The sequence below is a fragment of the Thermobia domestica genome, chromosome 3, assembly GCF_964235325.1.
Source record: "Thermobia domestica chromosome 3, izTheDome1.hap1.1, whole genome shotgun sequence".
In the NCBI taxonomy this organism is placed as follows: Eukaryota; Metazoa; Arthropoda; class Insecta; order Zygentoma; family Lepismatidae; genus Thermobia; species Thermobia domestica.
In genome coordinates this window covers 26663598-26678529 of record NC_137456.1, presented here as the reverse complement: position 1 = coordinate 26678529, position 14932 = coordinate 26663598, and the positions used below count along the sequence as shown (strand labels likewise).

General features: G+C 37.4%; 1 protein-coding gene across 5 annotated transcripts in view; it reads right to left on the bottom strand.

Moving 5' to 3' along the window:
- LOC145680246 (TOM1-like protein 2) overlaps window positions 1-14932 on the bottom strand; it is a 172184-nt gene that overhangs the window by 9704 nt on the left and 147548 nt on the right. For 4 of the 5 annotated variants that reach the window (XM_081750573.1, XM_081750575.1, XM_081750576.1 and 1 more), the window contains one exon: window positions 10666-10716. The exons of the other annotated variant lie outside the window; for it this stretch is intronic. In XM_081750573.1, the coding sequence (XP_081606699.1) occupies window positions 10666-10716 (51 nt within the window). The remainder of the gene's footprint in view (window positions 1-10665; window positions 10717-14932) is intronic. 5 annotated transcript variants of the gene reach the window in all.

Genomic DNA, 14932 nt, shown 5'->3' with positions numbered 1-14932 from the left:
CATTCAAGTAATATATATATATATATATATATATATATATATATATAACAACCTCATTCTGTGGCCCAGGAACTGAGCGTTCAATGTCACATTCATAGCTCTACACTGATTTCTGTTAATCGCTAACTGGATTCACTTCCTACTTTGTATTCCTATTACTGCGTGATTCACCTTAATATTCTCCTCCTATTTGCACCTGGGTCTTCGTAATGGTCGTCTCCCGAAAATTTTGAAAGTACTTTCTTCTATTTTGGCTAAATGGTCTGCTCACCCAAGCCTCCTACACTTAATGATTTTAACAATATTAGGTACGTGGTATAAATTATGCAGTTCCTCGTTATGAAGTTTCCACCATTCAACAGTCCTGTCCCTCTTGGATCCTCGTCTCAGGATAAATACTTCCTCCAGTATGCGTTCATGCGTTCTTTCCTTAAAGTAAACGACCACGTTTCGCAACCATGCACCACAACATGTAAATTTTCGCTCTACATATTCAAATGATATACACGAATCAAAGTGGTGTGGAAACTGATTAAGTTATTGTGGAAGTCAAAGGGGTACAAATAATATGAAATTTCTAGTTTAACGCCCCACTTTAGGCTAAAGGTGACGGATAAGTAACGAAAAGTGAACGGTAATGGAACAAATCTTTTTAAGTTTTACTTCCGCGAGGACGCCGACTAGGCTAATGGAGGCGGTGATGATAAGAAATGAATGAAATGGTGGAATGAAGAAAGTGGGAGGAAACGGGAGAACCCATGCACACGGTGTTTGTCCACCACAAAGCTCACTTGGCGCAAGCTCGGATCGAACCACGAACCTCATACACCAGAGGTGAACGCTCTATTATGAGCCACCGCGGCACCAACAATAATGGAAGAATTTGTGGAATGAGAATTAAGAAGATACAGGAGAACCACAAGAAAATCCACGATATTGTCCACCAAAACTCATTTGGGCTGGGATCGAACGAGGAACCCCGTAGCACCAGATGTGAGTACTCTACAACTGAGCCACCGTGCCCCCGGAACGAATACAAGATCGCTGTTTAGCTGTGAAGATGATGAAAATACTGCTGTTAAGGGCCTTCGCTACGCTCACCTCCACTTTCTTCAATTTTAGTAAATCATTTAAAGTCAATGAAAAAACATCAAACAGTTGGAACATTCAGAAAGGTAGTAACTGCAAAATAACGTTAACTGAACTGCCTGTTGTTTTCAAGACCTTTGTATAGTGCCGAAATTTAGGTGCTCGCCAATTATACATAATAAACTGCACGCCCAGATATTTGGATTATAAGAAAATGTCTTGAAAAAGTTATTACAGAGTTTGGTTTATCGGAAACTTCTTTACGAGGTGTGTTAGAAAAGTAATGAGACTGATTTTGTAGTAACTAAAGTTTTTGTTTTTCAAACAACAAAGTTATCCCCTTCAAAGTAGTTCCCTTGGGCAGCTATACGCCGACGAAGTCGTTGTTCCCACTCTTGTTACCAACGCTGGAAGTCGTCAAGTGGTATGGCTTTTAACTCGTCGGGCAGTCTTTTGAATGTTCTCCAGAGTTCCAAAATGACGTCCTTTTAGGACATGTTTCAATTTCGGTAAAAGGAAAAAGTCACAAGGACTTTAATCAGGTAAATAGGGGGGGGGGGGGGGTTGAGGAACAACAGTAATGCGTTTTGAGATCAAAAATTCACTGATGGAAATGGCCGTGTGACACGGGGCATTGTCATGATGAAGCATCCACTTGTCTGCAGTGTCTGGTCTCACACGAATCACTCTTTTCTTGAGCCTTTCAAGGACACTTTTATAAAACACTTCGTTGACAGTTTGTCCTGGTGGGACAAATATTTTGTGCACGATACCCTTACTGTCAAAAAAACAAATCAGCATCGTCTTGATCTTTGATTTGCTCATTCGACATTTCTTCGGCCGAGGAGATGACGGAGTGTGCCACTCTTCGCTTTGCCGCTTTCTTTCAAGATCGTACTCAAATATCCAAGATTCATCACCTGTGTTCACACAATTGAAGAATTCTTGGTCATTGGCAATCCTCTCAAGAAGATCAATGCACACGTTTTTTCGATTGTCCTTCTGTTCAGTTGTGAGGTTTTTCGGCACCATTTTGGAACAAATCTTTCGCATGTTCAAATCGTCTGTCAAAATTTGATGTATGGTGAAAGTGTTTAAATGTAACTGTTCACTCATCATCATTATTGTTAAACTTCTTTACGAGGTGTGTTAGAAAAGTAATGAGACTGATTTTGTAGTAACTAAAGTCTGATCTCACAAGAGTCCTCACACGTTCAACGTTTTCGTCAGTTTTTTGAAGTTGAAGGTCTCCCTGAGCGAGGTTAATCTTCAACGTGTTCTCGGCCTTCCAAAAATAATTTGTGCCAGCGGAAAACTTGTGCTCTTGATAAGCAATGTTTCCCAAGGCCTGTTTCAATTTTTCAAACGTCACACTCGCGAATTCACCGAGTTTAAAACAAAACTTTATTGCACAACGTTGCTCTAAATTCCGATGCTCCATTTCTGTAACACACAACAAAAACAGAACTTCACTGATGACGCTGTCAAAAATAATGTGTTAGCTATACGGAGTTGTAACTCGGACTGAGGAAGTGGAAGGGATAAACAAACCGGTCTAGCTCAGGCCGGTAGACACAACGTTGCCAGATCGCCCGCAGTGTTGCTAGTCTCATTACTTTTCTCACACACCATCTATCTATTTTCTCTAACTTTGTCTCCTTTCGGGAGACAAAATCTCAAAAACTACTTGATGGACCACCAACAATTATAACCACGATACAAATAGAGTTCCCAAGTTGATCCAAAGATAGAAACAATACGCTAGTTGTCGCCCGGGGTAAGATCAAGAACTCGCCTTAGCACACCCCCCCGACTAACCAAACCAAAACGCTCCCCAAATATTTGCCCAATTTTGCGTCCTCCTAATCCAGCGCCCGGGCCACAGGCCACAGGTTTACGTCACTGGCAATCAAAAATTGGTTCCCTACGTATTCGAATGATAGTAATTATAGGTATCCTTGTATAATAGGCTACCCGCAGTGCTGCTGAGATTAGCGGATTAGTATAATGTTCCGGATGCAAATATTAATTTTTCCGTGGAATACAAAGCAAAATGAAACTAAATGATAATCTACTCGACAACCTCTTTATTTCCAGTCTGACCGTGCGTTCTTTCCAGAGAGACAAAATCTCGAGAACTACCTCATGGACCACCAACAACTATGACTAGGATGCAGAGGGTTAAAATTTACAGAGTTCGTTCAAGGACGTGATCCACCCGGTTCATCCCAAGATATAGACAATCAAAAATTGGTTATCCACGTATTTCAATGGAAGTAATTATGGATATCATCCTTGCTTGATAGACTATCCGCAGTGCTGTTGAGATTAGCGGGTTAGCATAATGATCTGGATGGAGAATACTAATTTGTTCGTGGAATACACAACAAAACGAGACTAAATGATTATCTACTTGACAAATCTCAAGCCTTAAAATTTTCTATTTCCAAGTGCTAACTCACCTTAACGTTTTTGAATGAACAATAGAGGGTGAGTGGAGTTATGTACACTGAGAAACCAAACTCCTTGACGTGGGAGTATACACACACAAACTGTGATACTGCTACCTGTTAGTTTTATTTGAAATGAAATGAAATGAAATCTTTAAGTTTAACGTACCATGATTATGTCCTTTACGCTAAGGAAGACGAATGATTAAAAACAAGTGAATGACAATGGAAGAATTGTTAGAATGATAATGTGGGAGGAAACGGGAGTACCTCGGGAAAATCCTCGGACACGATGTTGTCCACCACAAACTTACTTGGCCGGGCATCGCACCAGGGACCCCACACACCAGAGGTAAGCGCTCTACTACTGAGCCACCGTGACCCCTACCTGTTAGTTTTATTTAATAATATTTTCAGATATATTAACTGTCGCTCTCTTAACTGTTTCATGTTATCCACTGACTTCCCAATATTCAAAACAACTGGATAAGGGCAGCGAAGACTATTAACAGAGAGACGATTCTTCCGATTTTCGTAGAGGACTTGTGCAAAAAAGAAAAAAGAAAAGAAAAACGCTTCTCAGTTTCTGTCACATTCTTTATTTGATCACCAAAAACATGTGTATATTCAGTACGCAAAAAAAAAAAAAAAAAAAGACATGCTTCAACTTCTCATAGAAACAGGAATTCTTAAATATTCGTACGATGACTGAAAAAGAAAAAGCATGGACCTATTGCTATGATCCCACCAAACGCAAAAGTGCTCACTCTTATCACTAAAGTGTCAGAACAGGGTGGGTAGACAAACCGGAAACAATGCCCGTGTTTCTACAACAAGGGAATTGCCATGAATCTGTTCGTGAGGATCAAACGTTTACCGAGAACCCACATGAAAACATTTTCCGAGTCATACGTGAATATTCAGTACTTCGTAATTGAAAACAAAACAAGTGTTAGTGTGTGTGTGTGTGATTCATCCACTCTATTCACGATACCTATCCTGCTGCAATTATTTTATGTTTCTAATACCCACGTTATTACTGATAGGGCGCCTCTTTGACGACAACCACGAGGGTTGTTACATCAAATCTTCGGGATATACCACAAGCAGATTTACACGGGTCGTTTCAGTCTGTTACACTGTGTCATTCACTCCATCGATGCAAAAGGGATGTATTTTGAATCAAGGACGACCCTAGGCAATTTGCCGCCCCCTTTTTCCAGAAAGAACAAATCTTAAGAGCCGCGATTCTAAGTATGCTACCCCACCATGAACATCGAAGGGAAGAGAAAGTGCACTTGCACTCAGAAGGGCCTACATACAAGTACAACAGGGATGCAAATAAGCAACAAAATTTTACAACCCCATGAAAAAAAGCTACTAGACCACATCCCACAATATAAATCATTTACTTACCTTCGGCATTTTAATAGTGATACTAAAAACTCGCCCGCATCGATGACCCACTCGCTCGGGCGAGTGGTTATTTGCATCCCTGAAGTACAATCTTGTTGTGTCTGGGTTTTTTCTTTACACGATAATCTATTATGTTAGTGAAAGATAAAGCAAACACACCTGCAGGGGGAACGATGGTAATCCTTTTCATAGAATTCAATATCGAGATTCAATCTCAACATATCAGTTTCGAATTCCAGTGCAACTAGCTCTTTTATCTTTATTTCTGAATTTTTCCTTCTATATCTGTCATTAAAAAAAAAAAAAAAGTTTCCACCTTCAATGATAAGGAACTTGTTTGTGACAAAGACAAGATTAGTTTTCATATCAAAACTGTAATAACTAGCTAAACAGAATAAGTGTTCACTACTGTTTAAGAACTGAGTTCTTGTATCTGACAACAATCAAGCAATTCATGCTGGGATTTGTTTGACCATTTGTTATAGCACTGTGAATCTGACCATAAACTAATGCGACCTAAACAAGATTTATGAATGTAGTATTCAAACAGAAGGTCAGCTTAGTAAATTTAACAACCATCATCATGAAGTCTGTTTCCAACAAGAAATATTTATTTTAACTAATATAGTTCTGACTGATTTTTGCTGCCACTCGAAACACTGTCCCGTAAAAACACGTGTTGCACATATGGTAGAGCTGGACCTGTTTTGAATAACAAACGAGTAATACCCTACTCATTCGTTTATTTATTTTTTATCATTTTATATCCTATTTCATTATTTAATTGTCGGTTTGTGTTCAATACTTATTTTTTAATTTTGATACTTCAGCGAATTCGAATAGCTACGGCCGAACCTCACAACCTGGTAAAACCAATAAGGCAAAACTACCGCTGTTCAAAGTTACTCAAGGTAGGAAATGAGATAATTCTACACGAGCAATCTTCGTGAAGTGCTTCTGTACTCCAAGAAGACACATACTGTATTATGTGTTTGATGGTAATGGTGTTCATTTTCACGTGATTCGTTAACTACTGTTTACTCAATATAGATTTTTTCCTCCTTTTAAAGGAATCAAGTATGGGGAAAAAAATAGAAATTTTCTTTTTCAAGACAAAGGGAAAAAAACTACTGTTGTTTACAGCAAACGTTTATTCATGGCAGTCTAGATAAGCTGTTATCGACTTTCTAAATAGTTTTTTTGTGGCCCTGACATACGAGTTTAAAATATATCGAGTGAGTTTTTCTTGTTTGAGGTTTGAAAATCATTAACCTACTTCATTTCACAAACAAAATTTGAGTCCTACTTCAAGATTAATATCAAAAGCTGAAAATTATGGAATCAAAGAACAACGGAGACAAAAACTAAACACCGAAATATTCAATTTTCCAACAGTTCTTTATTATTATTATTATTATTATTATTATTATTATTATTATTATTATTATTATCTTTTTCTTCACTTGGTTTCACTCTTTCATTTCATTTTCTTTCACGCATTAACAACCGTTTAACTTCATTTTTTATTCATATACGTATTATCTTGTTTGATTTTTCGCTACAAGCAGTCCTGATCCAGCAGAACTCTCAATTAACGTTTAATTGGCCATAGCTTCGATATAACTAAACATATAGAAGTGCTATAATACTATCTTCGATTACCTCATATGTCTTTAAAAAATAATTCCATTATTCATGATTTTAAATAAAACAGATATATATAGCTAGGGTGGCCCATAATTATGTATATCTTATGATGTTTGACTGACTGTAGTATTTGTATTTCTGGACCAAAAAAAAAAAATCGATACGGTAACACTGTGTAGCGTTACAGTGGGGAAAACGGTCACTGGACTTAGAAGTTTGTGTATGCCAAACAGGTTAGCGGAATGGTTGTCTCTGGAACAGCGTGTGCGTTTGTATTCTGCAACAAACAATTACACGGAGACTCGATCTTCCGATTTGACACCACCTGACTTTTTCTTATGGGGTGTTTAAAGGACAAAGTGTATCAACATCACATACGAAATTTGACCGAACTACGGAAAACTATCACAGAAGAGTTCCACAAGATACCAGTACTGGTCTGTCAAAACTGTTTATGACAACGTTGCTCTTCGTCTCTAGGCATATATCGATTTGCAAGGTGGATTGGTGGACTATGCCATGGAAAACAGATTAAATCGAAGAGAATTGTTTGTAAGGGAAGATATGAGAGTAATGTGTTTATGTTCCATGTTATGTTGCTAGTTTCTCTACCGCAGTCTTTGAAACAACATATACATAAATTATGGGACACCCTGTATATAAACAGGATGGTAAGAAACTATTTGAACAAACTTCGGGAGCTGATTCCCGACACCGAAACCAGCAAAAAAAAAAAAAAAAAAAAAAAAAGTCCTCTGGAACTTTGTTCAGTGACGGATAGTTTCGGCGATATAAAGTACCAAAAGCGTGGGAAAATGAACTTCAGAGAGCTGTAATTCAGAAACAACGCAACGTGGAGAGTGCGGTTTAGAACATGACACTCGAAGTCACATCTGCTTGATTGAAAAATGTATGTTTCAAACCTCCGCAAGATGTGTGCGAGGGATTTCCCAAAGCAGCATAGGGATTACTTGCCAGGTTATAGAGAATCCCTAAGTTCCATTGGGGAATACCTTGCACACATCTTGCGGAGGTTGAAACATACATTTTTCAATCAAGCAGGTGTGACTTCGAGTGCCATGTTCTAAACCGCACTACTTGCGTTGTTTCTGAATTACAGCCCTCTGAAGTTCATTTTCCCACGTTTTCGGCACCTTATATCGCCGAAACCATCCTTTCAGATGACTTTTTTTTTTTTTTTTTTTTTTTTTTTTTTGCTGGTTTCGGTTTCGGGAATCAGTCCCGAAGCTTGTTCTAGTAGTTTATTACCATCCTGTATATATATATATATATATATATAATATAAATTAATTAACTACAAGAAAACGGCGTGAATAATTAGACACTAAAGCAGTATACTATGAGTCTTTCGTTAAAATGATTCATCAGATAAAGAAGCGAATAGAAAAGAAAGCAAACGAGAGAGGAAAAAGGTTGAGACGCGTCCAGATTGGCGCCATGCTGGAATGCAGAGTCACGTGAGAGTTTTACCAGGTTGTAAGTAGATGCAGTTTAGTGGGGGGGGGGGATGAAATTAAATCTTTAAGTTTTACGTTCCGCGGTTATGTCAACTAGGCTAAAGGAGACGGTTATGATGAGAAATGAATTAAATGGTGCAATGAAAAAGTGGGAGGAAATGGGCGAACCCGGAGAAAACCCACGCACACAGTATTCGTTCACCATACAGCTCACTTGGCGTGAGCTGGGATCTAACCAAGAACCCTATGCACCAGAAGTGAACGCTCTATCACTGAGTCACCGCGAGCTGCAGTTTAGTGGAAATGAATAGAAAGAGTACATCTGTAAGAATGCAATAGATTGAAGAATAAATGGAAAGAAAAATATATAATATGGAGAAAGATGATTGAAATATGAAGAAAATAACAATAGACAAATAAATAACAAATAACAGGTAGCAAAGTCACGTGCGCACTACGTGGAGAAGTTTGCATTGTATAATGTGGGATAGCATCAATTGATATTGAAATCGGAAGTTGCGGTAGTTTCTACCACTTCTGATTTTAGTACAGATATTACAATGGAGACGGCATATATTCCTGGGACGCTCAATTGATTGTACAAAACTACTGTTCGCTATCTATTACAGTTTTCGCTCTGCAGCGATGAGCATTAAAACCAGCAGTGATTGATTTCTGCCACTTTCGGTTTGAATAGAGGGTTAAGACATGAGGTGGGGCCTATTCTTAGAATGCTACAGCGATTTAAAAAAACTCTTCTCGCTATCTTTTATCGTTTTTATTCTATCTAGATCAATATTGAAACCGGAAGTTGTAGCGGATTTTTGCAACTTCCGGTTTTAGTAAAAAGTTAAGGAAGTAATGTATCCTAGGAACGCTTAATCGGTTGCAGGAAACCGCTTCTCGCTACCTATTAGCGTTTTTGTTCTACAGTGATCAACGTTAAAACCAAAACTGGTTGATTTCTACCACTTCCGGTATGAATAATACCTCCATCAACGAACTTCATTTCGTGTTTTGTGACCTATACAACACCGAGGTTATAAAAGACAGGACCACGAGTGGAATTTGATTCCGGTTCAGTTGGCGGGTGCACAGACTTTCAATGCAGAATGGTCGTTCCCCATCAGGCTATTTCGTCTCCAAAAGAACTAGATCACTGGGTCATGTCACATGCCTTTTCATTTATTCTTGAAAAACGTTCAGTAAGGCTTTGTGGTCTTAAAAGACAATTTATTCTGTCTAAATTGAACAGTCATTGACAAAAGAAATAGCACACTGTACATTCGCGCGCACAAATTTTTGTTGGGAGGGGATCCAAAATTACAAGTCAGTATGTTTATGTAGTATCGAACTGGTGTTATTCTGTGCCCGCAAAGACGATATGTAATTGTTAAGTACTGCCACCTATATTCTTAGAAGGACACATACGAATAGATTATTTTAAAGAAAAGAAAGAGTATAGATGAAATGTAAGATCAAATGTTTACACTATATCCATCATTTCAAAGAAATATAGTTTTATAATAAAGTGTAGAAATGTACGTAGGCTCATCACTAAAGACTGATCATCACTGTTTATGAGATGAATACAACAGCAAGGCACAGAAAACGAAACACGTCTGTGTAGTGAGAGAGGTGGCGAATAGATCGAACAAGTTTGACGTCAGGAATGTGACCTTGGCAGCCGTTCAAGCACACGTAGTTTCGATTTAGTATAAGGCAACATGGAACTGACACGCGAAGAACAGTACAGAAATTCTGTTGACTATCTTGCAAAGATCAAAGTTCGGTGTGTACCCCATCCTCCATATAGCCCTGATTTAGCCCTTTGTAATTTCTTTTTGTGTCCAACCTTGAAGAAACACCTCCGGGGATGGCGTTTCGCATCTTCAGAGGCAGTGGTGAAAGCTGCGGAGGCGATTTTGAAGAATCTGTCCAAAAATGGCTTTCCAGTATGTCTTTGATGACTGGCAAGAAAGTCGGGACAAGTGCATTGCATGTAATGGAGACTATTTTGAAAAAGGCCATCAACATTTGGAGGATTAGTACAGGTAATTATGTTTTATTCATTTATGATCCTTATTTATTGATCAGCCCTCGTATGAGAGTTACGAAGTTCGAGGGTGAATCTGGACCCGGTGGACACCCCGCATGGGGGACCCCTGCTTTACATCTAATTATATATGAAATGCATTATTTAATTTGTCAGTGACTGTAGCATATGTATGTCTGGTACATAACTAACTCTATGACACTGAAGTTTTCAGAATCAATCTGGGCATCCATTAACTAATTTTCGCATTTCTTCTTGTCGAAACGACAGTATCTCATTTCATATTCACGGAAGCAAAAGACTTTCGGGATACTTTCAATTTTTTTCTTTTCTTTTCTTCTCTTTTTTTTAAGTCAGTAAGTAGATAAACTTTGTAAGTATTCAATATTCTGTGAACTTGTATCCAATGTGATTGCGTTAGCAGCGAGATTACCAAAAACTTTGAAATACTAATCATTCAAGAAGTATATTCAAAGAAAAAAGTATAACTTCACACAAGCAATGCGTTCACAATTCATTGAAGACTTACCCTATTCTCTAGCCACGCCGCCATTTCGTCAAAGTCACTCTCCTTATGCATCTTGAAAACAAAATAACAGTGAACACGTAATTCAGGCAACAGAAGATTACATCAGAGTACACAATAAAAAAAGAATCATTGCATCTACTCTAACTACACATAATACGCTGCATATTCCAATAAAGGTACAGAAGGAGTACATTTCTGAATTATATGGCTTGATTCATAATCCATATGTGCCTGGATTATGCGATACTCAGAGATACGTCACAAGAAATTACTGCGTATTTGTTAAAACAGTCAATGCATTAATTTTTAAAAATCTGCAGAAATAATACGACTTCTAAAGAAATCCAATGTCTCAATATTAATATTTGTTCCTCTTTATTAATGATTTTCAAACCTCTCATTTCTAACTCTATAAAGGCTAAGTTTTGTTTCTACATACGTACATTACACATCACAAAATACATAAAAACGAACTGTACCACCAAAATCATTCAGTAACAAATTATAATACGATATGTAATAAACATTGTAAGCAACCACAGAACGTTATCAATCTCTTTTCATGTATCACATCAACACTTTCAAGACACAACGGCAGCGGTGGTTCAGTGGTAGAGAATCTTGGTGCACGGGATCATTGGTTCGATCCCAGACTGCGCTAAGTAAACTTTGTGGTGGACAAATACTATGTGCGTGGGTTTTCTCGGTGTTCTCCCACTTTCTTCATTTCACCATTTCTTTCATTATTTCATCATCACCGTCTCCTTTAGCTTAGCCGGCATAACCGTCGGGCATAAAACTCGAAGATTTCATTATTATTTAAGACACGAGTTCCATTGGAAATGTAAAATACCTTACTTTCGAGCGAATTTTTGTTTAATGTTATTGGAGAATAGATTAAGATAACGTTGTCAAAGTAATCTAAGACTTACGTAACCAAAAATTCATAAATATATCCCATGTCACACTCGTATTTTCATTTCATATTTCTACATTCACGATGGCAAAGACTTTTTTTTAAAGGTTAGTTTCTACACTATTTGACTAATTTACTTCAAATTACCTTTTCCTAATGTCTCCCTATAACTAACATCGTTTGGTGCCAAAAGGAGTTGCGGCAGGAACAGTAACGAGACCTTTTTCTTTACCAAAAAAAAAAAAAAAAAATCACGACAAAGGTCTACTGACACTAGCTGGTACAGCTACAGCCTGCAATGCCGGAAAAACGTCCTGTACGGATCAATCATAGTGTGCTCACCCACGGGAACAACACATTGAAAGAATGACCTGTGCCAAGTGAGCGAAATATGAATGTCAAAATCTTTCCCACGCATCGTACTCAATAGATCTGCACCAACAGATTTCACTTTATTTTGTAGTCTCTAAAACCACCTTGATGCAAAGGAACTGCGTGATGCTGACGATGTGCGGCACCAGTGTCCAAGTTATTTGCATTAAAAACCCCTGACTTCTATCGTCCTGGAATTCAACACCTAGTTGACAGGTGGCAAATGTTCGCGGAAATAGGGAGAGACTATTACGCCGCCTTACCTAACGTTTGCGCTCATTGAATTTTCTTGCAAGGTTTGTTTCTTGGTGATAGAAAACGACGTTACGTATTAAATGACCCAATAACATACAATGTATAGCAACCCCTTCTATAATATAAGTAACTTAAAAGGTAGGCGTTCTTGTGTTCTGTGCGGGCATCTAGATTTGACTCCTGATGGGAACATAGGTGGGTCTGATGTCATGTATATCTATAGATTCAAGTTTCATGCAGCCTCGGTAGTGAAAGTGACGTCGAAGTTTAAGTAACTAACAATATTTCTGGAAACGTAGCAAGGCTTTTAGAAAATACATAACGCTCGTAAACAACTCTGAGAATTTTATTGGACCAAAAGATCCAATATATTTCAATCAAAAATTTTATTGTACGTCTTATATCTGGAGAACTACATATAGTACAGCCAAACATAAACGATCACTTAACTCATTATGATGTGCTTATGCCGTAGAATACGAAAACTCGACGTAGGGGCCGTTCAAAAATTTTGTGACCCCTGATCCAAAAGCTAATTATTGGTTCAGATCGCATTGGATTTTTTTAAAAGTCATTCCTAAAATTCTAGTTTTGCATTAAGGCACAATCTTTGGATTTTTTTTTTTTTTTTTTTTAATAATTCTAAAATTCTAGTTTTGCATTAAGACACAACAATCTTTTAAAATTTACTGATTCCATTTAAGTTGCCGTATTTAGCACATAGGATTGAAATTTAATACACTCCTTCTATACCTTAAACAATGACTACAAATAAGCAATAATAATAGTATAAATTATTTTTAAGTATTTTAATAAAAAATAAATGAAATATGCATAACAAAACTGGCTCAAAAACAATATCAAAAATGAAATGAATTTAAAATTACAAATACAATATACAATTAATGTTGCAAGCTCCACATTCCTTCAAGTCATAATCTTATAAAGTGCATCATGCTATATATATTATATAAAGAAAGCATTCAAATCGAAAAGACAACACAAAATCTGGAACTGAATTCTTTTTTTAAACTCACCACCTATTGTAAACTCCCAAATTAATATATAATAATAAGTTTCCTTATTGAGCCAAAAATCCGTTCATTTTGGCTCTCTTAAGCAAATCTTTATTAAATTAATTTGCGAAAATTTCCCAAATCCAAACCCCAAATCTGGTGATCTACACCTCGGAATCCAAAAATCCTGCACACGTAATATTTCACACGTTTGTATAGAAGGTCAAGCCAAGGTTCACCTGCATGCCAAATTTGATTCAGATCGGAAGAGCTCGGCTGAACTCATACGATATATAGTATCCTTTATTTTTCGTCGCCACTGTGCTCAGTAATCGTCGTTGGCGGACGGCCACCATGCGGGATTAGTGAGGCTGTCTCGCAATCTTCGGCAAACGCTTTACGCCAACGGAATAATATCAACTCACTTAAACATTCTTCTCTATGGGCGTCCTTCACCTCTTTAACAGCCGCGCAGGCTCATAAACCGCGTCGAACATAATATCGAATTGCACAATGATGCTTCGTTTTTATCTATAACTAGTAAAAATCAACACACATTAGTGTAAAAATCAAACATACGGCTGCTGAACTCGTAATGTTATGGTTACACAACGAGTTAGACTACACGCCAGTCGCCTGGTGGCGCTGTTTGGAAATACGAACGTCACTGACAAATGTTTTGGGATAGCTTTTGTATTACATACAGAGTGTCTCACAAATCCCCTGACATCGGATAACTCTGTTATTATCATAGTTACAACAAAATGTAAGAGGGGAAACCGTCTCCAAATATGATGTTTGCAATTTAAAGTGAAGGATTTTTTTTTTTTTTAAATCGGACGAGCCGTTTGGGCTATAGATTCTTTATGTGCCTGGGCTATAGATTCTTTATGTGCCTAATGAAAATGCAACGTTGTCATTTACCAGGACCCACTACATAAGTGAATGAAGTTACTATTTTATATGCTAACGTGTCGATGACCAGCCCCCATTTCAAACAGTAACTTTATTCACTCATGTTACTGTTACTCAATTTTATGTGTGTGTTTTATTATCTTACTCCTTTTAAGTTCTACCGAGCAGTAAAATCTCTTAACCAAAAATGATATTAAGCAATGTTAAGTCAATTACGTTATCATCAAATGTCTTTATTGTGCCACCTGCACTCTTTCTCATAAGTAGACGAAATCATATAATACCTTATTCTTCTTCAATGTATCTTCCCTTCGTAAATATAATCTAATTATCTTCTAACTTTCCATTATTTGCATATCGATATCTTGTCTTAAACTCCGTTTGAATCATTCATCATATATCTACATTTTATTTGCACGTATTACTTCTTTTAACAACACATAGTACAGTACCTAATTCACAAGCGCTTTCTACCCAACCTTCATACCTACACTAATTCCAACAGTTACGGTTCCAGGTAAACGGCAACGTTGCATTTTCATTTAACATTGGGCGCGTAAAGTGTACAGCCCAAACGGCTTGTCCGATTTAAAAAATTCCTTCACTTTAAATTGAAAACATATTTGGAGATGGATTCCCTTCTTATATTTTGTTGTAACCCTGATAATAACAGAGTTACCCTTAAGTCAAGGGACTTTTGAGACACCCTCTATATGGAATAGAGTAGGAAATTTTAGAATAAACCAAACTGACAGGAATTTCTATGACGAAAATTTTAGTATGGTAAGTATTA